The sequence below is a fragment of the Drosophila suzukii genome, chromosome 2R (assembly GCF_043229965.1).
Source record: "Drosophila suzukii chromosome 2R, CBGP_Dsuzu_IsoJpt1.0, whole genome shotgun sequence".
Taxonomy (NCBI): domain Eukaryota; kingdom Metazoa; phylum Arthropoda; class Insecta; order Diptera; family Drosophilidae; genus Drosophila; species Drosophila suzukii.
Window position 1 is genome coordinate 3,012,729 of NC_092081.1, and position 22,516 is coordinate 3,035,244.

The 22,516-nt window shown below is 45.7% G+C and overlaps 1 protein-coding gene across 1 annotated transcript; it reads left to right on the plus strand.

Annotated features, from left to right (window-relative positions):
• The first annotated feature begins 5,598 nt into the window (after positions 1-5,598).
• LOC108019697 (E3 ubiquitin-protein ligase RNF125) lies at positions 5,599-6,756 on the plus strand. Its single transcript, XM_017087591.4, has 2 exons — positions 5,599-6,030; positions 6,553-6,756. Exons 1-2 carry the CDS (start codon positions 5,764-5,766, stop codon positions 6,634-6,636), a joined length of 351 nt encoding a protein of 116 aa, XP_016943080.3. The 5' UTR covers positions 5,599-5,763; the 3' UTR covers positions 6,637-6,756.
• The last annotated feature ends 15,760 nt before the right edge of the window (positions 6,757-22,516 follow it).

Consider the following 22,516-nt stretch of genomic DNA (forward strand, 5'->3'; position numbering starts at 1 on the left):
GCCCTGCGTCCTGCATCCTGCGATAAAGTGCAAATTTTGTTAATTATTCGTTCGTTCGTGCGCTTCGCCCTCTGCTTTCAAATGTTTTTCCAGCGCGCAGTGGGGAAAACTTTTTGCTTTCCCCACGTAATTGCCACAATTTCAGCTAGGTCTCCACGCCACTTTTTTCTATTCTGTGTCCCGTTTCCCCCCGCTTTTAATGATAAAAAATCGGGCGTCTTCTGTAATTAGACGCAATGTACACTTGCCACCTCGTTTTGTTCTATTTGGCCAGGACTCGCATATGTTAACGCCAGCGACACTTGCTGACCAAGGTAAACGGGGGATATTTGCAGAGGATTTGCGGGATTTCCAAGGGTGGGCACTCATGTGTGGCCTCCACGAGGAGTCCGGAGCACGCACTCCTGGCCAGCAATTACACACGGCTGCCGAGAATTATGCAGCCAAGTGCAGAAAATATTAACTGAGCAGGGCGGGGAAAAAGGGTGGCCGGCGCCACCTGGCGGCAGTCAAACAAAACCGCACACACAGCGGGAGCTCCTGTGGCCGCGCTGGCGTATACGTAATGTGCGCATGCAAGGTGGCCTCACGCTTTCGCAGCAAACAAGATTCCATAGTTGCTGCAGCTGATGCAGCAATTTATTTCTCCCATTAAATTTGGAAGCTTTCTATAAGATTTTATCCTAATTAGTCTGGAGTCCCTGGGTATTCTAATCGAATGTCTTTGTGGTCTCTGGAAACAGAAACTATTCACTTGGGATTCAACCAATATTGGCAATGTGTTGCACTATTTATCTCTTAAATGTCAATGATTCTAATAGGACCGACTCTAATTTCCCCAATTAAAAGCCTCGGGCAATTGACATACCTAAGGATGGGCATGACTATCACAACCAACACAGTATTTATTTCCCAAATTGGTGTGTATCCCTGCTTCTTCTGGGCCACATACATCTCCAGTTCTCCCAAGGAAAAGCATAATGGTATCTCTGTGTAAAGGCATAAATATCAATCTCTTCACTTGAGATTGAACTAATTTTCGCAGCGTGTGTGTGCATGCAGGTCCTTTGGCTTCGAGGGTCCTGGGGAAATTGCATTTCTCGACTGCGTATGTTATGATTGCAAACATACTCGACAGACGTATTGAATTTTTGACAGCATCTCGTCTTATCCTTGGCCAAGTACTCCAGCTTAGAAGCTTGCCGAGTGCCGTATTTATGCAGAAAATGGCTTTGGCATTCAGAGAGCTGAATTCCGATCTCATTAGCAGATAATTTGGTATGCGTCTTAAGCCATTTTCCATTTACCACACCTGCGCTATCGCCCTCGAAAAATTTGTTTAGCAGTGCCTGGGAAAAGTGGGAGAAGTGGGAAAAGTGCTGGGGCAGCAGGAAAGAAATGAAACTGAAAATAAAAATGTGCGGCAAAGTGAAAAAGCCAAGGGAAGTGACTCTGCCGAGCTTGCAATAATAAAGTGAACTTAGTGCTCGGTGCTCAAGTGCAATGGCAATTGTTGTTAGTTGTTGGTTTTACTGGGAGCGTATACACTGGCGGGATAAGTACGCAGCCAGGCACTCAATTTCGTAAGCAACTGTGGGCGAAGTAGAGTAATCCACGCTCGCTCATTTTCACAATTAGGGAAAGCAACTTTAAACAACGGATTTTCAACTAGCCCAGACCGGCGATGGGCCTTTGTTTTTGCCAACAAAAAACGCTGGCTAAGAAGAATTTTCACAACAAAAAATTCAGCAGTGTGGGGTCCTTTTTGTTTAATATTTTGGACTGCTCTTGACGTCCTCGTCGTCGTCGTCATGGTCGTCCTTGTTGAGTGCAAGTCCTCGACGTAGTCGCCATCTCCATGGCATGCTTGGAATTTGCTTTGCTTTATGCTTCCTTCCCCGGCTTTTCAAGGAAGGGGCTGGGTTTTTGGGCGGTGTAAGTGCACCTTATTTCTTTCATTTTTGCATTATAAAAGGTAGGAATTAATGCACAGTCGAGTGGTAGTGGCGGAGGAGCCCGAGATCGCAGGGAATGTCCAGAGAGTCCTGTCCCCGTCCTCAAGTTGCTGAAAGTGTTGGGAACTGTTTCGTGGTTTCTTCTTGTTTTATGATTAAAGTTTGTAGTGGGCGTGGGAGGGCCATCAAAAGGACGGCAGAAGACCTTAAATATGAATAATATAAAGAACGAGATGAATTTTTACGAAATCGTGTCTTGCCTGTGAATTTTCGCGTCTCCAAATTATTCATCTATTAAGCTTCATTTCTCCATCTAGTTTTAGTTACTTCCCCCATTTTATTTCGCTTGAGATTTTAGATTTCACACACAAGATTTAGCACTTAAGAATATCCTTTATTAAGTTTCACATTCTATGTTTTTCTTGAAGCCGTTTTAGGCAATTTTCCGGGTTTCTTCAGAGCACACTGCCACCGATGATTCGCCGTCTCCGTTTGTCCCTCCGGCACTCTAATTTGTGCCGTTTATCGCTCGAATATATGTATATGGATACACATAAATCCCAATTTATATGCTCACTAAAAACAAGCCATCCAGCCCGGCATATTGCTTATCTATTAAAGCAATCCCAAATCGCTCAACTTTGCATAATGCAATTCGCCCAAAAACTAGATAAACATATATATATAAATTCAGCTCTCTGTCTTCTGTTATCCTAAGGCCTTTCCCCCGAACCCCCCACTTTCCCCGGCCTGTGCTGGCTTTTCAAAGTTTTCCCAGCCATTGCATGTCATTTGCATAGTTTTCATTGCCCAAAAGTCCTCCTCTGCCCTTCTGCGCCTGTTGTTGTAGTTGCTGTAACGAGCTGTCAACAATCTTTTAGTTTGGGCCATCGGCAATGTATTTGCCAGTTTTTCAATTGAATTGTCGAACGACTCGTTGATATCACAGGCTTTCCACTTGGCTACCCTCTCTTCGGCCGAGATGCAAAAATATTAACTTAATTTATGAGACGGCCTGGGCTGTTAATGTTGCAAATCGACCGACAAATTGCTCGCCATTGGCCAGTTGATTTATGGTAACTGGGTCGCCTTCCATCGGCTTGGGCTGGGGTATGGGACCAGGTATGGGCATGTGGGGCTCAGACAATGCAACTAAATGTGCAACCTACTTTCCAATTATCCTGCTGCAGCTCCCAGCCCAGAAGCACGGACCAAGGACCTTCCCGGCCGCAACAACAGCAACTGTGAGCCGGGTTAACAAAGCCTGGCTGAGTGCATTTTAGCTGAATTACGGCTCTTTCTTGAGGGGCGCACAAAAAGACAAGTGGGCAAAAGGTGGGCGGATGCACTGCATTCACCTGCATGTGCGGTGGCCGGGTGAAGTGAGCTGCAATGGGTTAAGGGTGGGGCAAGGGTGGGGCGAGGGTGGGGCACGGTGGTGCATGGTGGCGCATGGTATTATGTGAAGTGGGTGAAGGCCTCGGTACACGCCCAAAGGCGAGTAAATGGCCTTTTGTGCCCATTGTCTGAGGCCTCTGCTGCTGCTGCTCGGCAGCCATTATATGCCAAAATAAGGCCACTCAATGCCAGCGTAAGATCTCCAGCTCCATCTCCATCTCCGTCGGCCTGAGACGCCGTTCCATTCGCAACACCTGCAAATGCAATTTTCATAATTCACTCCAATTTAGCAGACTTTTCTGCTAATTAGTCGCAGCTACATTTCTGTTTCTGGCAAGGCGAGGGAAAGCAGGTAGAGTGCTGCGCACAACTTCGGCTAATTGCAAAATAAGCAGGGCCTCATTAAATTAGAGAATATTGCCAGGGAAATCGCCTCGAGGCGGAAATCTGGGCAGGCAACATCCGTTTCCGGTGCTGAAATATTAACCCACTAATGCCGGGGTCCCAGCTCGACTCCATGATTCATTCGGTGTCACGTTAACCCATTAAGACCGCGCCACAGATACAGTTGTTCGCCGCTGGTGTCCTTGTTTTGCGGTCTAAATGCACAAAAAGCTTAGCATAAATGAGCGCTGCTCTGCTGTGTTTTGTTGTCGCCGCGTCCGGTAACAAAGCTCATTAGCGAAAGTAGCAGAGGCAGCTAACAGCGAATGCATCGTCATCGTCATCCAGCGGATGCCCTGGGGCACTTCTCCCCGAGGAACTACCCAAAAACAGGAGGTAGAGCGAACAGTTTTGCAAATATTAAATCAGTCCGGAGACTGGCGAGATTTCCTTGGAGCACTAATTAACTTGGCGATTTAAGGCAATGACTGTTGGAACTGTAAGCGCTTATTTATGATTTTATTTCATTACTACTTTTTAGATACATTTAAGTATTTTCCTATTTTTTTGTGTTATTTAGGGTTATTTACTTCCATTAAGTTGAATGCAAATTCTAAATTTATTCAAATAGTTAGACTGCCATTTGTGTTACAAGAGATACATTTGCTTAAAAATATATATTATTTCCATATATCTTAACAGAATTGTTTGCATCTTACAAAACGAAGATACATTTATTCGTTAAGTCCTTAGTATCGAGCGAAACTTGCGTTCATGGGATGACAAAGTAGTAGACTGTTTTCCAGGCATTCCTCATGCAGTATTTATTTTAAAGTTTTCTTCTTTGAAATCTTTTACATTCCTTCCATCGAAATTTTCCTTGATTTCCTTTTAATTCTTTGGGCAAATAATAACAAAACGAATCCAAAGATAAAGTTCAGAGCCGCCCATCGCCAACTTTTCCAGATTGATGCCGTTTGTCTTTGGGCGTCTTTCCCGGCTTTTCCGACCGACTGTATGGATTTGAGTACCTGCTCGCAGAAGTGGAGCAGCTGGAAATGGGAAAGTTGGCAAGTGGGGGCGGAAAAGTGTCTTAACAATTGCTCGGGCATCTATAAACATAATTAAAGAAACTCTGGCAAATTAATTCGAGTTGAGAATTTAACAATTTGCCGGCGAAAACTTTTCCCCACCGAACAATAAACAATCAAGTTGGCTTCAATGGCGACTGGCAACCGGCAACCGGCAACTGGCAACTGGCGACTGGCAACTTTTTAATCAAGTTGAGGATGCAAATGCCGGCTAGTTGGTTTATATGGCCACCTAATTGGCCGGCGTTAATAATATGTGCTTGTTACCGACAGTTAAATTGCAGAGCAGCTGACGCCAGTGACTCAATTTGTCAGCTGCTTGTTCGAAGTCCTCCGCAGGATGGGCTGGAGACGGCGTCCTCGAATGATGTGACTTTTAGTGCCGGGCTTAATTAAAAACCCTGTTGGAGTAATCGCCGGCGTCTTGTCGTCCTCGCTCCTTGCAAGTAGTTGCAAAGTTCGATTTTTGTCGTCTGCGTCTGCGGTCGTTTGCCCCAAAGTGCAAAGCGTTGTCCTGTGGAAAAATCAGCCAGGGATGAGCTGAGCCACGCGACACATGGCTTCCTCCGCCCAGCCCCATCCCGCCCAGACTCGCTCCTAATTGAGTTGTACAAGACGACTACTAATTGCATTCGATGCCTGCCGCTCGGCGTTGATATAATTAAATTTTATTGGCCGGAGCAGGAGCTTAAGGTGTTTTCCGGTCAGATTTATCGCCGTACGTTTTAATTAAAATTAAATCGCGGTGGAGCCCGCTCAGCCTCTTCTGTCAAGTTCTTTTCGGTTTGGGGAGCTATGTATCTAAATTTTTAGTTTCTCAAAAATCTGGCTAGGTGAAGGCACAAAAATAAGTTGAAAACAGGACACCCAGACACGAATACACTTTTACACGAGCCAACGGACACACACGAAGACTAACCACACAGACAGACATTATGATACAGCAGAGGCTCGATTCGACGGACAGTGGTCTGCAGAGTGGCTCCCCCAGCGAGGTGCCCTCGGCCTGCCACTCGGAGGAGGACCCTGATCTGTGCGCCTTTTGCCTGGATTGCATCCGGGATCCGAAGAAGCTGCACTGCAACCACGCCTTCTGCAGACGCTGTCTCGAGATGTACCTAGAGGCCCGAAACTGGGTGGCCGAGCGCTGTCCCATCTGCCGGAGGAGCCTGGTGCACCAAGGGACCAAGGAGTTCAATGACGTAAGTGGTCTTTAGATGCAGAGCACCCTTTGAATGCATCTGGTAGATACTGTCTGAAATAATTCGTAAGGTCCAATGATTAAAATAATGATAACTAGTACATTTGTGCTTCAGAAGAATGCATTAAGTTTCTTTAATACAGAGAAAACTGATAAGATATAATTATCGTCTTTAAGAAATTCAGTACCTATCTTAATACGGAACGTATCCCTTTGATATGCTCGCCAGGTTACTTTTTGCTCTCTTTCTATTTCCGAGAGTTTCGAATATTGCTGTCACGCTCTTATAACGAGTACTTTAAGGCGATTTGAGAGAACATTAAAAGCTAGGAAATCCAAGGAACACCTTTCCTTCATATCAAATTCACGTTATTCAATCAATTCAAGTGTTAAAAATGGTGCTTAAACATTTACCAAGTACTTATCAAAACGATCTGTCATTATAAAACGTTGAAAACTGAATAAATGCACCTATGGGGAAAATAGAACCTCGAACTCATCATAATCCTGTGATCTCCCCCAGGACTGGCGCCTGTTCGGGTTCATGATGGGGCTGCTGATGCTGCTCAGTCTGGGCTCGTTTTACTTGCTGCTGCTCTACTGGTGAACCTCTTCCCGCCGGAGCAGCACCTGATTTACCAAAATATGTATATTTGTACTTAGATAGACGCACGAGAGATATATGCAAACTTGTCAGTGGATTTTAATTAAACCCGAAAGCCATAAAATGCGAGTGGAATGTGCTTTGTTCTGGGCTGTCCTTTGTCCTTTGACCACCTTAATGAGTTTTTAGCCAGGGAGATAGATAAGGTTTTCTTAGAAAGCCGCCTGAATAGGAAGTCAAGTTGCGGGTAGCAGAATGCACATACGATATGTACGCCCTGTGGTCGCATTGCTCGCTTTGTAGCCACGTTTTAATTCAATTTAATGCGCCAATAAACTGCTTTGGATGGGGGCATAAAAAGTGTTGCCACGCATGCATATTGCAGCGAAGAGCAAATAAATCTAAGCTGAGTCAGCCCTTCGCTGTATGCCAATATCCACCAATATCCACATTCTGTGGGCCCTTATTTATGTTTATTTTGCCGCTGTAAATCAAAATGCAACTCGCAAAAAATATGTGTATTATACAAATATTTTGCCACTTTAAAATGACCAACAAGTAAATATTGGAAAATGTGAATATTAAATGTTTATTGGTCATAATGGATCAGTTGATACCCTGTGTGGTGAGCAGATTATTGTTGATTTCTATTTTTATGCAAAATGTTTGTTTGGAAAAAGAGAAACTACATTTGATTACTACCAAAAGATTCAACATTTATGTATATTTTCTATTACCCTAAGTTTTAAAACAAATATGAAGTATACTTTGGGATTCCCTAAAAATCGGAATTGTTTTTGACTGATTTTTAAAAATTTTGTTCTGATAATTTGTTCATATTTGTTAATAGATTTTTTATTTAATATTTATAACCAAAACCATAATATTTCATGTCTAATTTACCTAAGTTCTGTTTAATGAAATACCTTCTTTTGCATTCGGTCAACTTTTGTCTAGGGTACCACGGAATTTAAATAGTGGTATCTTGCAACCGCCGGGGTTTTGCATTCATTGTTTTGGATTTGGGCCATGTTTGCGGCACAGCTTGTTCGTTTGGCCATAATAGCTCACACATGCGGCAGTCCACGGGCAAACAAATATGGCGGGCCATTTCGATGTATTTTTTGGCCATTTTGATTGCTCGCCAGCAGCTGCGGCCCGTATTGTTCGCCGTGAGAACGCTCCGGAATTTCGACCATGTCTAAATATACCGCTGTAAACTAATATTCCGCCCGAGATATGGATAGTTCCCGATCCGAAATGGAACTGGAAACTGGCCTAATCCCCCCAGCCAAAACAGCCGGCTTTGGGCATCGGGTTCCATTCGCCGCTCGCTGTCACATCCGTTCGCACAGGATATGAAAAGGCTGCTGCAGCTCTTCAGCTCTTCAGCTCTACAGCTCTCCAGCCACTATTTTTTCCGCTATTTGTCCGATTTGTGGGCCAATCCACACTCGATTTTTCGCTTTTTTCCACGGCGTTGTTTGGCTTTTGTCAGCTGGCAGGCAAATTGAAATGTTTGCCCCTGGCATCGGTTTTCCACCAGACCCCCTCCCCTTCTCGTTGGCTGTTTGTTTGTTGATCTTTGACACTAGGCTGTAATTGAAAGTTTTGTGTGGACATTTGAGGAGACAAAGCCAATCGATAGGGCTGGGATCCGAGAACTGGTTCAGCGGACCCGGCCAATCCAAATTGAATTTCGACTCGTGCCGAATGGGCGGCCAATTTGCTTTATATTCTCAATTAGTTTCGTGGACGTGGGCGGGCTTAATTAATTTTTACATGTCCCGTCGTGACCTCCAGCCCCCGGAAACGCCACCTGTCCTGTCCTCATTTGTAACGCCCATTTCGTTGCTGGCAAGCGGCTTTATCGCCGTCCGTGTCGCGACCACAATTTCATCGATAGCAAACACAGACGGCCGGGGTGGGGCTTTCCCAACCGCTTTTCCGCCCGCTTTTCGCCCGCTTTCCCACCGCCCAGCCGCTGGCTCATTGCCAATGCATTGTGCGCCGATTATTTTGCCGTTTATTTCGCTCTCGCCCGGCGATTTTCGTTATTCTCGTTATTTTCGCAATTTTATTTTTCTTGTTTTTTGTCTTTCGCTGACTCTGTTTTCCGGGCCTGGGCTTTCATATTAAATTTTTGTCACTCTGCCATGTCTATCTTCGGCTTCGGTGCGCTCCAAATTGGCTGCTTTTCAACAAAGATGCAACATCTGTTGCCATGGGCCCCGCTCCTGCTCCCGATCCTGCTCCATCCACAGCTACAGGCTCCATCCCATCCCATCCCATCGCATCCCATCGCCCGCTCGTATCGCTTTGCATATCCTTTTTGGCTCTGGTGCAAATTGCAGTGTTGGCCCGGCAAAAGGAGCTCATGTCCCGATGTTTCTCCGGCTGTTTCTCTCGCCGCAGAAACCCAAAATCCTATTCATTATGTCACCGGGGGGCGGGAGATGGAGATTCATAGGGAGATGGGGCGGCTGCAATGGGGATCTGGGATTGCCATTTGCATGTCCTGTTTCGTTTCATTAAATGCTCGCCTTGCCGCATGCAATTACCAATTTATTTTGCCGGAGAGTGCACTTCTGGCTCGCCTCGGCTTTTTATGGGTCTCCCCCGGATAAGGAATAACCCCAAGTTTAGCGAGTGCTCACATGCTTAAATTGTGCCAAATTAGCTTGGTTTTTATTCTTGTTTCTGGGTCTGCCGCTTTTTGTTGATTCAAATTGTGCATTGTATAAATCCACGGAGTTCAGTTGTCGTACTGGTTTTCTTTTGATTGATGTCGGGTTGGGCGGTTGGGCTTACAAGGCTTTGTACTTTGCGCATTTCGAGAGTGATTACTAATTTAAGGTTTGGGGATACACTTAAAGCTGGTATGGTTTTAAAAATATTACAATCGGCGAGGCCACACATATCACTTCAGTTTTTAAATCACTTAAATGACACATTAGGTGTCTAAAAGTATGCAACAATTTATTCAAGCAAAGCAGTGCAATGAACCCATTCAGTGAGACGACACATTGCATACTTTTAGACACCTAGTAGTGGTTGCTTTATAGTTATTTTTCGTTCTTTATAATTATTGTCATAGGAAAAGTTAATCATAAAATATATCTGTTACACTCTTGCTAATCACTTTAAAGCATTAGCGTAGCTTAAAAAATAGTAGACAACAGGTTTGCAAGAGTTATAAAGATTCATCAGGGGTGGTCACCTTTATGCTGATTTCTTATCCTGAGCCATTTCAATCCGAGTTAAGTGCACCGTAAAGGCAGTGATTTTGCTAATGCTATGCATCTTAACTCCGGTGCACATTTGTGTATAATGATTTCTGCCCTTTACCACCGTCGCCGACTGTAATGATATAATTAATTAGTCGACCTGAGCCCGGCTGCCGCATTTGTTTTTGCCAGCTGCATGCACACGATCCTGGCTGTTGTTGTGCCACGGTTTGCCTCAGCATATCCTCGGCACATCCGTCCGGAATCCAGGGACCAGAGTCCAGGATCCAGAATCCGGAATCCCTGGTGCCGTGCCGTGCATTGTTTGCTCTGATTGCCGGCGTGGCAGAAACTGAAACCGAGGCAACGACCTCTGGCTGGTTGTCAAAGATTAAGCAAACCGAGCTAAGCGGACAAACAAACACGCACTCGAGGGCATTTGGCAGGACCTGCCAGGATGCTCGGGATGGTCGGGATGGCAGGATGCACACGGCAAGGGCTGCATTTAGTGAGCAATAAATTCCCTTTTAATTTACTAAATGTGTTTGTGACTGTCCGGAGCCCATGTCCTTCGCCCATGTCCAGGTCCCATGTCCTTCGCCCAGGTTGTTCCAATATCCTGTGCCGCCGTCCTGCGCGTGAAGCGGACAAATGGCTGCGGAAGACGGATGATGCAATTGTCTGGCTTGACTCTTAATTGCTTCTGCTCCTTGCCACTCGGAGTTCGAAGTTTTTTGGCTTCCAATTATGCAAATGCAGACTGTTTGCAGCCGGACGATTGAATTTGCGGGGCCAGCTGGTTGGTCGAGCCAGTGATGATTTTGTGGCCAGGCTGATTTGTTTCTGTGGTTGTTTGCCAGTCTGCCTGATTGACCGCACAATTTCCTGTCATTAGGGTCGGACATATGCCGCCCCTCGTCGGAATCCAGGCAGCTGGATCGATGCCTTCGCCTTCTGGCGCTGCTTCACATAAAGCGAATTGTGTATTTATGAGAGCATCTGAAATGCATGCACAGATCAGCCAACTCCCCGTCATAATTTCACATTAACCTACTTCCAAAAAAGGAGCGGCGTCCTTTTCCCCATTTCCCTGCTCATTAGCTGGCAGCCAGGATTCTGGCGTTTAATTATGTCACACCCCGGTCGCATCCTGTATGTCGACATGTGTGCGAGTTGTCAGCGTGGAATTCATCAAACATGCAGCGGAATTGCTCCCCTGGTCAACGTCCCTGTCCCTGTCTCTTTCCCCCTCCGTAGCTCTGTCCCTGTTCCTCCGGGCAGGACATCAAAACTGCCGGCCATAAACTCTCCAATTAGATTCCTGGGCCCCCTTTATGAAGGTGTGTGTGGGTGCCAATCAATTTTTAATGAGTTTGAAATTGTTTGGCAAACCAACAATGGCTAATGTCGGCTTAAAAAGTTTTCATGATAAGCCAGACTTTTCCATGAGATCGCTTCATTGAGATTAGGGATCTGGGTTTTTTACGAAATTATTTTATCCTTTGGCTTTTTTTCTTGCAGTTCTTACAATTATTATTTGAATTGTTTAAAAATAGGTTAATGTAGTTTCCTTCGAAGGGTTTTTATAATTTCTAAACAATCTACCATCCTTAGTTTTAATTTTTATTCCTTTTTGACCCTTATTAATATTTTAAAAAGGTTTTTCGATTTAAAGATTATTATGATGATCTTTTAATTCCTATGAAATGGTATAAATGGTGTTACTTAAACTTCGAAATCTGGTTAATTTCATACTAAAAATATGTATTTATAATATACATTGTATATAGATAATGTTGTTTCTAACACGATAGAGGTTTGAATATTAAAATACTTATTCTTTGCCGTTCCATCTTTAAACTGTTATTCAATTAACACGCCAAGTCTTCGACTCCTCGGTAGGTATACTTAATTGCCTCACTGACTTATATAAGAAACCGGCTCACAGGAGGCAGAAGAAAGGGCGGGGGCGGGGGACCCAAGATAGGGGACAGCAGGTGTTCTGGACTCGGCCAAGTTAATGCTCGCCTAAGCCCCGCAACTGCAAACATCATTAGCCAATATTATATGCATTAAATTCTATGCCCAAATGGCCCAGAAGGGGGTGGTTGGGAGGCGAGTGGGTGGCTGGGTGGCTGGCAGCCGAGTTTTCTGCTGGCAAGGCAAACTTTTCTTTGGCCGTAGTTAAAAATGTAAACATCAGTTGTGGCTTAATGCGGACGGCGGTTGCTTTGGTCCTGGTCTGGGTTTGGATGGGCTTGGATGTGGGTGGTGGTTTGGTTTCGGCACGGGCTGGGGTCTTGGTGGGGACCGGGTCTGGAGTTCTATTCGACCGCAAGCCGGGCTGCCAGCGGTGGGTGGTTAAAGGAGAGGAACTGCCCGGGCGCCGGCATACAAATTGTCTAATCCCACATAGTTCTTGCCACCTTGGAACTGGCAGTGGCAAAACTTTGTCATTATGTTTGTGCAGCCCCTGCTCTCCACCATCCCTCTCGGCCGTGTTTCTGTGTGTGGGCCAAAAAATCTAAGCTACTTGGTCAGGGCAGAGTTTTGCATAAGCCAAGTCCATTGAGTCGGGGCCAAAGCTGCATATTTCGAAACAAATGTGCAAAGTTTAAATTGTTTACTAAATAAGAAAAAGAGACGCCGCGCAGAGCCATATTTAATTTTGCCTCATTTCATTTGTATTGTTTTGCTTGGCCAGCCCCATTTTGTACGCAGTCCCACTAGATTCGCAAAAAGTCTATTAAAGTTTGCTAATGATGTCAGTTATGTTTTGGCTGCTCTACACGAAACTCAGTTATAGCCAACTTTTGCACTTCGGGGCACACACACACCAGCACACACGCACTCGTGGCGGTGGGGCAGAAATTTATTATTGCCCGGCGAATAATTTTAATTAATTATGCCGGGGCAAAATATGCGCTGCTCTCGAAAGTATGCCACGAATTTTGTGCCATCTTCTGGCTGCAGCGTGTTTTTTGCAGCTGCTTCATTGGCGACAAAGACCACCGCGGATACTGGATACTGGATACTGCTTTCCACCGCTGGCACTTTTTTAATTAGAGGCAGCCACAAAAGGTTTTTCCCCTTTTTTCCCAGCTGGTAAGATTTTTTGTTGTTGTCGAGGAGCGGAGGGACACGCCCTAAAAAGGGAAAGGGGTGGTAGTAATGTAACCAAAACGATGCAGGTGGGAGAAGGCAAGGAATTTAATGTCGCCGAATTCCTTTTGTTAAATTGGGAATAATATTTGGGCCCTACTTTCGTGAAATAACTTGGCTGACTAACTATTTGAACGAAACAAACTTTACATAACATGTATTTGCAGGCACTTTTAAAATCCCAAAACTAACCGAAACTTTTCTGAACAAGGATTAGCCTGCGTAACTACAGCACCCTTTCGGGAAGTTCCCTGCCATGATATGCTAATTAGAAAAAATGACACCCTCCTCTGGGTTTGCACAGCTTTTGACACACATAATTCCAGTGTAGCTGCTGCAGTTGTTGCTCTTCACAAATATTTACACGTGCTTAATGCGTTCGACGTGTTTGCGTTGTATTTGTTTTACTTTTGCAGCACTGCCTTTTGTCCTTTTGGGCTCATTTAAATATTTACCGTGGCCGGAGCTTCGTCCTTTTGTTCGGCAGTGTGTTTGCCCTTCGCCAGGCCGGATTGGCTTTAAAGCGAAATTAATTTAAGTAATGCGTCGGGCAGAGCTATTTAGGGAATGGTTTTCCGGGCCAAATCCCTTTTAATAAGCCCGACACATTTTTCATTTGTCACGGGCCACCCAGACCACATCACACACGCCGAGTTCCGAATGGGCGGGAGTACGAACCTGGTATTTGTATTTTCGGGGGGGTCGGAAAGTTTGAGCTGGGGGCTTCAGCTGGCCTGTCAACGAACTCGGCGCTGTCGTCATTATCAGCACTCGCTTTTCCGACCCGCATCGTCAGCTGTTTCGTTTGTTTTCCCTCCTCCGCCACGCTCCACTGGAAAAAAACAAAAATTGCCTTGCATATCAGCGCTATCGCTATCAATCGACACTTTTTTCGCCCGCTGCCGGGACTTTCCTCAGCTTTTCCACCTTCCTTCCCCAGGTTACTCAATCAACTCGGAGCTTTCAGCTTAGCCCTTTCGCCGGCACAGAATCAAATTTCATTTCCAGCAGAGTTTCCTTCGGCCGGGCTCTGGGTTTTACTTTGTCCGTGACACATTCCATCGACAGTTTCGCTGCAAGGACGAAAACGGCGACAATGCAGAGCGGTCATTAATCATTCGGGTTCCCTTTGGGCGGGGGAAGGTCGGAAAAGCGGAAAAACAAAGGGGATGGGGTCGGAAAAAGCGTTGCCAGACCGTGATTGAAACTAGATAATTTAACACGGCATGTGTTGATTGTTGTTCCAGAGCAAGCGAGAGGCAAGGCGAAGTGTGAAAGAGCAAGCAAACAAACTGCAGGCGGCGTTTAAACTCAAATTGGTTCAGTGGGCAAAGCAAGCGGGACCCTGGAAAAGGGGTTAAAAGGGGGTTGAAAAAAAACCAGCCGGGAAATTGGTCAGGTAATTGACTGATTAGAAAGAGCCACATATCTACTGTATCTGGCATAATACTAAACGGTAAGTAAAGCTTCAATTATTATTGTTGCTGAATTCAAGTCACACATCAACTACACATTTTATGGAACAATAATGGAATAGGGGATGAAAAAGCCATTAAAAAGGAGACACAAAATATAGAAAAATAGCCTGCAGATGAATCACTTTAATTAAACGGCATCCAGATATGCTCCCCAGTAAGTGGACGTACATATGAGCCCGGCAATTAGTCCAGTGTCCGACTCGGACTCGTTTGATTAATAAGCGCCCCCGCTGACTTCTGCGACTTTTCTCCGTCTTTCCTTCCTTCTTGCCGGTTTTTCCCTTTTTTCGCTGGCACGAACGGAAAACAAATTTGCCTTCATTCAACATTTGACGTATGCCGGGTATCTGGAATTAAAGCAGCTCAGATTTCGCAGCAAATGGCTCGCACACGGGTCCAATGGGCAGCCAGCCCACTTTCTCCCACTCCCACTCCCACTACTTTCTCCACTTCAAGTTGGGCTCCTGCTGCCAGTGGCTTTTGTCTCTGAGCCGCTTTTGTTTGTTGTGTAATCTATGCGCTCCATGGCACAGCTGTTTGTCCAGACGCCCCCGCCCTCCACCCCCTTTCCACTGCCGAAACGGGCCAAGAAAAATGCCAACAATTAAGTGGCCAACAGCGCCGCAATGTAGGCAATGCATTAATTTAATTAAAAGCGCTCGCCAGCGCTGAAATTTGAAAATTGTGTAAATTCAACGTATTTAGAAAACACTCGAGAGCGTTTAGTGCTCGACGTGCTAAGCCTGCAACGGGGGATATACATCCGACATCCGAACTGGAATAGCGCACCCCTCGGGGCCATGCCACTGGCCAAGACAAAGGTCAGTAGCCTTATCAGCAGGGCGCTCTCTTAGCCCGCTCTTACTGGCCCTCTCTCTCTCTTCCGAAGCTCCGATGTGCAAGCGGTGGCTAATTAAACGCAGCATCCCAAAAACCGAGCCGGAACCGAGCGTTTTTTGTTTACATTTCCCCTCCGAACTTTCCACTCTCGCCCTGCGCACTGTGCTCCCAGCTTTTGTCCCAAAAATCAAAAATCCACGAGTTTCCGAGCCGAGTGCCCGAACGGGCGACGGAATCGTGCATCTTGTGGATACGCAGCATCCCACGGATTCATTTGGCTGCAGAACTCGCTCGAGTCAGGTTGTTCGAGCGGCAGAAAGCGGAGAAGGGCCACTTGGCCAGAGCTCCCCAGTCCAATCAATACTCGGAGCAACAGCCGGCGGCCAGGCTTTAAGTTGAGCGATGATGACAGCCGCGGCGGTGGCCACTTAAAGTCGCCGGAGGCCAAAACACCGGAAGCAGCTAAGCGGAAATTGGAAAGCCCCATTCCCGTGCCCCAGCCACACAGTTCGCCATGTAAGTAAGCGTGTTTAAATCATCCGAGTGTCGAGCGTCGAGTGTCGAGTGCGTGTGTGTAGCATAATTTTAAGCTGCCAGTGGAAAATATGTTGCGTGAGTGAGCCAGATAAATGAGTTCCCCGAGGAAATCGCTTGTAATGCCATCTCGGCGCATCTCGGGGGAAGGCGAGCGTGAGTCTCTGGACCTGTGCTAAATCAATTAAATGGCTAAATGGCAGTTGAAGTCGTGGCCCCATAAATTACCATCTATGACAGCCATAATCTGTTTCACTTTCGCCTTTTTATGGGCCTGCCTTTTCATATTTTTAAACGGGAAATTTATGAGCTGCCGAAGGAGGAAAAGTTTCAATATATTTGCTGGAAAGTTTTCCACTTTCACAGATTGTTATTTATTCGCCATCGATATTAGCATAATCAGGCCAAAAAATAAGACGGCATATGGCGGCGCAAACAGCAACGTCACAATCGAAGGGCGGCGGGGAGGAGAAAAGAAATGAATTAAATAAAAATAAACACACATACCGAAAGAGCGCAGCTCCGGGCGGGCAAACAAGCGCGTGAGAAACCAAATTGAATTGAATTGCTTGACATGACGACAGTGCCCCAACTCCCAGGCTCATTTCTCAGTCCGGAGTCTCGGCTTTTCGGTCTGGTTATGCCATTGAAACTGGCACTAGGCTGCAAGGCAACGCCCCCTCCCAAAAGCCACCCACATCCCACGAACCACCCACAGCCACCCACAACCCACCACCCACTACCCCCTCTACACACACACACATACGACTGCTGTGGGGTTTCGTATGCGACTTTTGGGTAAAATTTTATAGCAATTTATTTGCTCTCCGCCGGCAAAAGGAAGTTCTCTGTGCGAATACATGAGCGGAGTCAGGAGGTCCTGGGGGGGGGAGGTCGGTGGGCGGTGGGCGAGGGGGCGTGGCATCATTACAATTTGAAGCCACGCCTAGTCGTGCCTTCATTTGGGTCCAGAATTAAATGCCTTTTGCACTTACACAGCCTTTGAGTGTGTTCGCATGCATGTAGATACCCAGATATCCCGGGATACAAAGATACACAGATACAGGGATACTGGGATGGTGGGGTGATGGGATGGTGGGATAGTGGGATGCTGGGAGGTGTGTGCAGGAATCCTGGCAGTTACCAGGCACATCATTACTTATTTATGATTATTTGATTGCACAGCCGAGGAATGAGCGAATCAAGTATGTAGAATAACATGCAGGCATGGGTTTAATTATAATAATCTTAGGATAGCGCTAGGCAAACGGTATGCTTATGAGGCGGGGAGCGAGCTGGCCACCACTTGTTGATGGATTTTTATTGGTTTAATGTCACACATTTTATTGCCGCCCCTTCTGGCTCTGATTTAAATGGAAGAGCGGGCCACTTCCGCTGCGGAGCTGCCCGATAAGCCCTCATTATCATTTTCGACGAGGGGCTCGCACACATTTCGATAATGAAATGTCTGACATGCACCCGCACACTCGAGCGCAGAGCACACAACACACCACACACAACACACAGCACACATCACACAAACGGACAAACGGACAAAGTGAGCTCATTGTGGCAGATAGAGATACACAGATGGAACAGATTCGGATACAGATACTCCACGCACTGATTTTAGTTTGCTCTGCCAATTGTTGGCAAGCACGAACACTGCTCTAATCTCAGCAGCACACACACTTAGTGCGGTGCAAACGCAGATGCAGATACAGATACAGATACAGAAATACCGACTTTCGGATAGAGATACGGATACATTCGTTCGAGTATTCGAGGCTGCTTGCATTTCAAATGGTGCTGTTCTGTTCGGTTCTGTTCTGCTCCGGCGGACGGAAATCGTTTATTAAACATTCAACTCTAGCCAGAGAGAACCGTTCCCACTCTGCATCCCAAATCCGTATCTGAATGTATGGCATTTCCATCTCGCAGCTCGTTTATTTCAATTACTTCATACGAGCAAAACGGCTTCTCGTCTGCCAATTTTCCAATTGAATTGTCTTTAATATATTAATAATAATGCCAGGCCCGACTTTTGACGCTGTTGGTTTATTAGCAGGTCCTTGGCCGAGTCCCTGCCTCGTCCTCGCCTGCCGCGAATTAGTCACAACCGATTTAGCAGCTCGTTACGCCAACCGCCAAAAACACGAAGGCGCTCAACCAGGAAGCCAGCCAAATAGGCCAAAACATGTTCACGCATCAACCAAATTAGCGTTGGGTTTTCGGGAATGGGAGGCTGTTTAGGGAGGGGAATAGCTTTAAGTAAGAAGGGAGTGCTTGAAACATCACTAAAACTTGACTTAAGGAGAAAAACAGTAAACCAATGTGAGAAATAGTTAGCTTTAACCACCATTTAAATGGGTAGACACATTTACACTGATTTTATCTGTAAACATACAATTCCTTTTATGGCATTCCACACATTATTTATTTCATATTAAGCCATGTGTGTATAGCCTCAAGACTTAAAATTACCAACGTGTTTTTTAAATCAATTTACCCATCCTTCATTCTATAAAACTTTAACCCAATTAGCCTGAAGTCATCATCAATAAAAGGTCCAAAGAGGAAAGAACGTTGTTGCCAGTCTGTTTGCAAATAATCCCACAGCTTAAGCCACAGGCCATGCATAATCATAGACCCCCACCCATAATTTTCATCACCTCCTATCTGTTACAAATCCCAAGCAACAACAGGAGCCACAAAAACCCTAAAAACCAGAAAAACTCCTAAAAGCCGATGCTCGGCCAGAACTAAATACCGTTATCGTTTAAAAAATTAAGAAGAAGAAGGGCGAGCGGGGCAAAAATGGAAAACTTTTCAAAACAAAACTGTGCGGTTTCACTTTGTTAACAGCTCAGAGAATGTTTGCCTCGGCTCGCCACGGGCTTCTAATTCCAGGGGTAGGAAAATGGGTTGGGGGCTATATGGCTATATGGCTGTAGAACCCGGATCAGGGCCGGAGCCGGACCAACAACAGCCGCAAATAATGCAGACAATCTTTTAAAAGACCGCACAGTTGCACGCCATATGTGTGTGTGGATATTGGCATATTATGAATTTTCATAACTTTTCCTGCAAAAATTTAAGCTGCACGGCCAGTTACACCCACACAGCAAAAACATTGGGGAAACTTTCGATATTTTATAGAATTTTTATGGCCAGGGGGCTCGGGGTGGATCGAAAAGTTGTAACTAAAATATTTTGCTCAACTCACGTGGGAAAGATGAACAAAAGTGCAGCATACTTTTCGAGGGGCAGGATGGTGTGCAGCGCGTCGATAAATGGCCGGAGGGCACTTCTTATGTTGCCGGTCGGTCCCCCGGCAGACATCAAACAACTCCTGACGTGCCTTTGCATAATCCTGCCCTGGTCAGCAGCAGTTGGGGCACGTCCTGGCCGCCGCCTTCGCCTGTTTTCGCCTTGGCCTTAATCATATTTCCATCGGGCACACACTGCGCATATTGAACAGCCCGTCGCCAAAGCTCGCTCAAATGCTCCCTGACTTTTTGTCAACTTTCCGTGTGGGATAATTTTTTAATCTCCGCAGGGAGACGAGCATGCAGCTGCCTCGTTGCAGCCATCAAAAGGTCCTCGATGCATGCGAGTGGCTGCTGCGAATGTGGCACGTACTCGACGATGACTTGGCAGCTTTGCCAGCCAACACGCCCACAATTTAACGTCTGCTTATTTGCCTGTTCATCGTGCACTGGCAGAAAATGGCTTGGTTTTTGTTCTTCAAACACTTATTTTGCTTTATACTTTTATTCAGTTAATTTTTTCTTAAGTGGTTCCACAAACTTTAATTTTGCGTTTATGTTTATTTACTTTCTTGTAGAAAAAATAAGGAAAACCCATCTTTTTTTTTGAAAGATTATAATTAAATTCGGTTCCTGTACAAACTAAGAGAATTTGTCACTTTTTAAAACAAACCAAACTATAAGAACTCGTCAACTTTTTTAATTTTTAAGCAATGGGAATTTTTTAGCTTTTTTTAAGTATGGTTCTATTGCGAAACCTAAAATAGTAAATCAATTAATTGTCTCTTGAGATAAATTTTTCCGGACAAACTGTTCGGTACAAACCACTGCAACCGTGTTGCTTGTGTAGCACTATTCTTGGTCCTTTTCGAGCTCCTCGATGTTTGTTTTTCTTTCCATTAGGTGGACAAATCGCCTCAAGTATTTAAGCTGGCCCGCCCCCGTTTTTCCGACATTTCCGCTGGCGGATGTTGGGGCGAGTTTCAAGTAAATTAACGTTAATTAACGGAAGTTTGCCGGCAGAGCGCCACCTGGCGGCGGGAGAAATCGTAATGGCGCTTTGCTCATTTGCCTTGAGGTTGACAAATTAGTTGGGAGTGGGGTTGGGTGGTTTCTGGCAGGGGCAGGGGCAGGGGCGTGGGTGGTGGTGCAATGAACAGCTGTAAGTTCCGGCTCACACACACACACTCCCCCTCGAATGCTGGCCATGGTTCAGGGATCGGGACTTGGCTTTTGCCATTTGGGCCCCGGCATCCGCACATACTCGCATATTCAATGCTCACTCAAGACAATGGGAACTTATAGCATGCTTCAGATACTAACACCCCCTCCCCCGTGGCCACGCCCCTGTCAATGGGCCAAGCCAAACAATGGCGACAAACAATTGAAATCTGTGCGCTTTGTTTTAGGCCACCGCATCCACGCTTGGCAACCTTTTTGCCCACTGAAAAGGTTTGTCCTTGCCAGCCGGGGTTGTCCCTGCCCCCGAACCCCCTGGAAGGCCCCTCCGGCGGCACAGTGGCCAGCAGTCCGGCAATTTGCCGGCGAAATAGAAATTTGTACAGATTTTAATTAAGGCCGCAAGGAGACAGGATCGAGTGAAAAGGAATCGCCCGGCGACGAGTGACGAAGGACAATCATAATTGCGGAAGCCAGCCAGCGAGGGTTGAGTCTCTCGGCCCGCCAAAAGCGAAAAAATGTATTTGAAGAATCGCTAAAAAGCAAACGCCGGGCAAACAATGCACTCGGAATGCGGGACCACCGTCGCACCCCTCTTCTTTTTGCCCAAAATCCATTGAAACGACACGGGATTTGTGTATGAGAAATTAATTATCGCATAATTTTATGGCTCACTGACATCTGAAGAGTTTCATTTACCACTTTTTGACAGATTTCGTTCGCTCCGCCTTTGGCACTGCATCCTTTGTCGCCTTTCCGCAGTCGTCCTGCTCTCCTGCCTCATCCTGATTGATTGGTGCTTTTTAGGGGTAACCGGGTTAAGAGTCTTCAAAAAGGGTTCTCAGCGCTTCGAGCACAGTAAAAGCTTTCGATTTCTGAGGGGGAATCGGTAGAGATTTAGTGTGGAAATGCGATTTGCTGTGGTTTTTTTTGCATTTAAAGTTCCACATCACATTGCCTTAAATCTTGATATCTTTGTAATGTTATATTATGTAATGTATGAGGCACTTTAATGTTCGAAAGAAATCGAGTCCTTAGTTTTCGTTTCCTATTTTGGCCCTTCCAACTTATCGGGGAAACCTTAAACGTGGCCTCGAAAATATCATATTTAATCCCATGTTTGCCCCCAGGGTTTCCGACTTGAGTGGGTTTCCTTCTGGGAATGATTCGCGGGTGTAGTTTCGGTATAATGGTTACTTGAAATTCCAAACGCACAAGGACCACGCCCTCGCTGCTCGATTTCGAGGCCATTATCTGAATTTGTTTGTAAATCATTGCCAAATGTTAATTCAATAGCTCAATCAATGCCAGGACGCGATGTTCCCTTTGCCCGAACGCAAGATGGGAACAGCCAAGTTCAATGCCAAGTGGTTGGGGTTGCTCAGACCCTTCTTCTTCTCTCTCTCCCCCACTCTTTGTCTCTTTCGCTGGCCTCATTGTTGTACTCGTATTCCTACTTGATCTGTTTGCCGTTTGGAGTACACAGAGAGAAATGTAAGTTGTATCCTAAAATAAAACATTTTTATAATGCTGTATTAGGGATATGCTAGGAAGGGAGTATTGAAACAATAATACATAAGACTAGAAGGCGTTCTTTGTTGTATATTTTCGCCGTGTAGGAATGGCGAATAAAAAATTCCAAACTGTTCCATGCTGGTGGCGTAGTCTTTGGGCGAGCATCGCGATATTCAACAGATGTTGTAATTGCTCATAAAACCTGATGACGCTGCCCCATTTGAGGGAAGAGGAAGAGCGGCAAACGCTTGCATATGGCAGTGGCATCTTCCATCTCCCTCTGCCTCTCCCGTCCCCATGGAAATAATTTATATTTAAAGATGTACGAAAGAGCGGAGCGAAGACGGGCAGCTTGACATCAGCATTCATACGTCAGACCCCGAAACCCCGATGAAAGAGTGAGGGATAGAGAAAAGCAGAGAAAATTTGCATATGCTGGGTCTCAGCCTGCTCATCTTTGCTCCGGTTCGCTTTTTGTTTTCTATTTGAAATTTCGAATGCCTAGCTGCGCGCTCAGCCAAACTTTTTGTCCGACTAATTTTTATGCACCCACTTTCCCTGAGTCCCCGGAACCCTACCTTTCGGAGCATTTCGCATGCTGTGACGCAAACAAAAGGATTTTCGTGGGCAAATCCCTGGGTCCAAAAAAAAACATGCCTTTGACATGTGTTTCGCAAAT

Bases quoted from the DNA above. Each gene is read 5' to 3' on its own strand.
- LOC108019697 (XM_017087591.4), top strand. From the start codon at position 5,764: ATGATACAGCAGAGGCTCGATTCGACGGACAGTGGTCTGCAGAGTGGC. The intron at 6,031-6,552 runs GTAAGTGGTCTT...GATCTCCCCCAG, and splicing joins GGACCAAGGAGTTCAATGAC to GACTGGCGCCTGTTCGGGTT.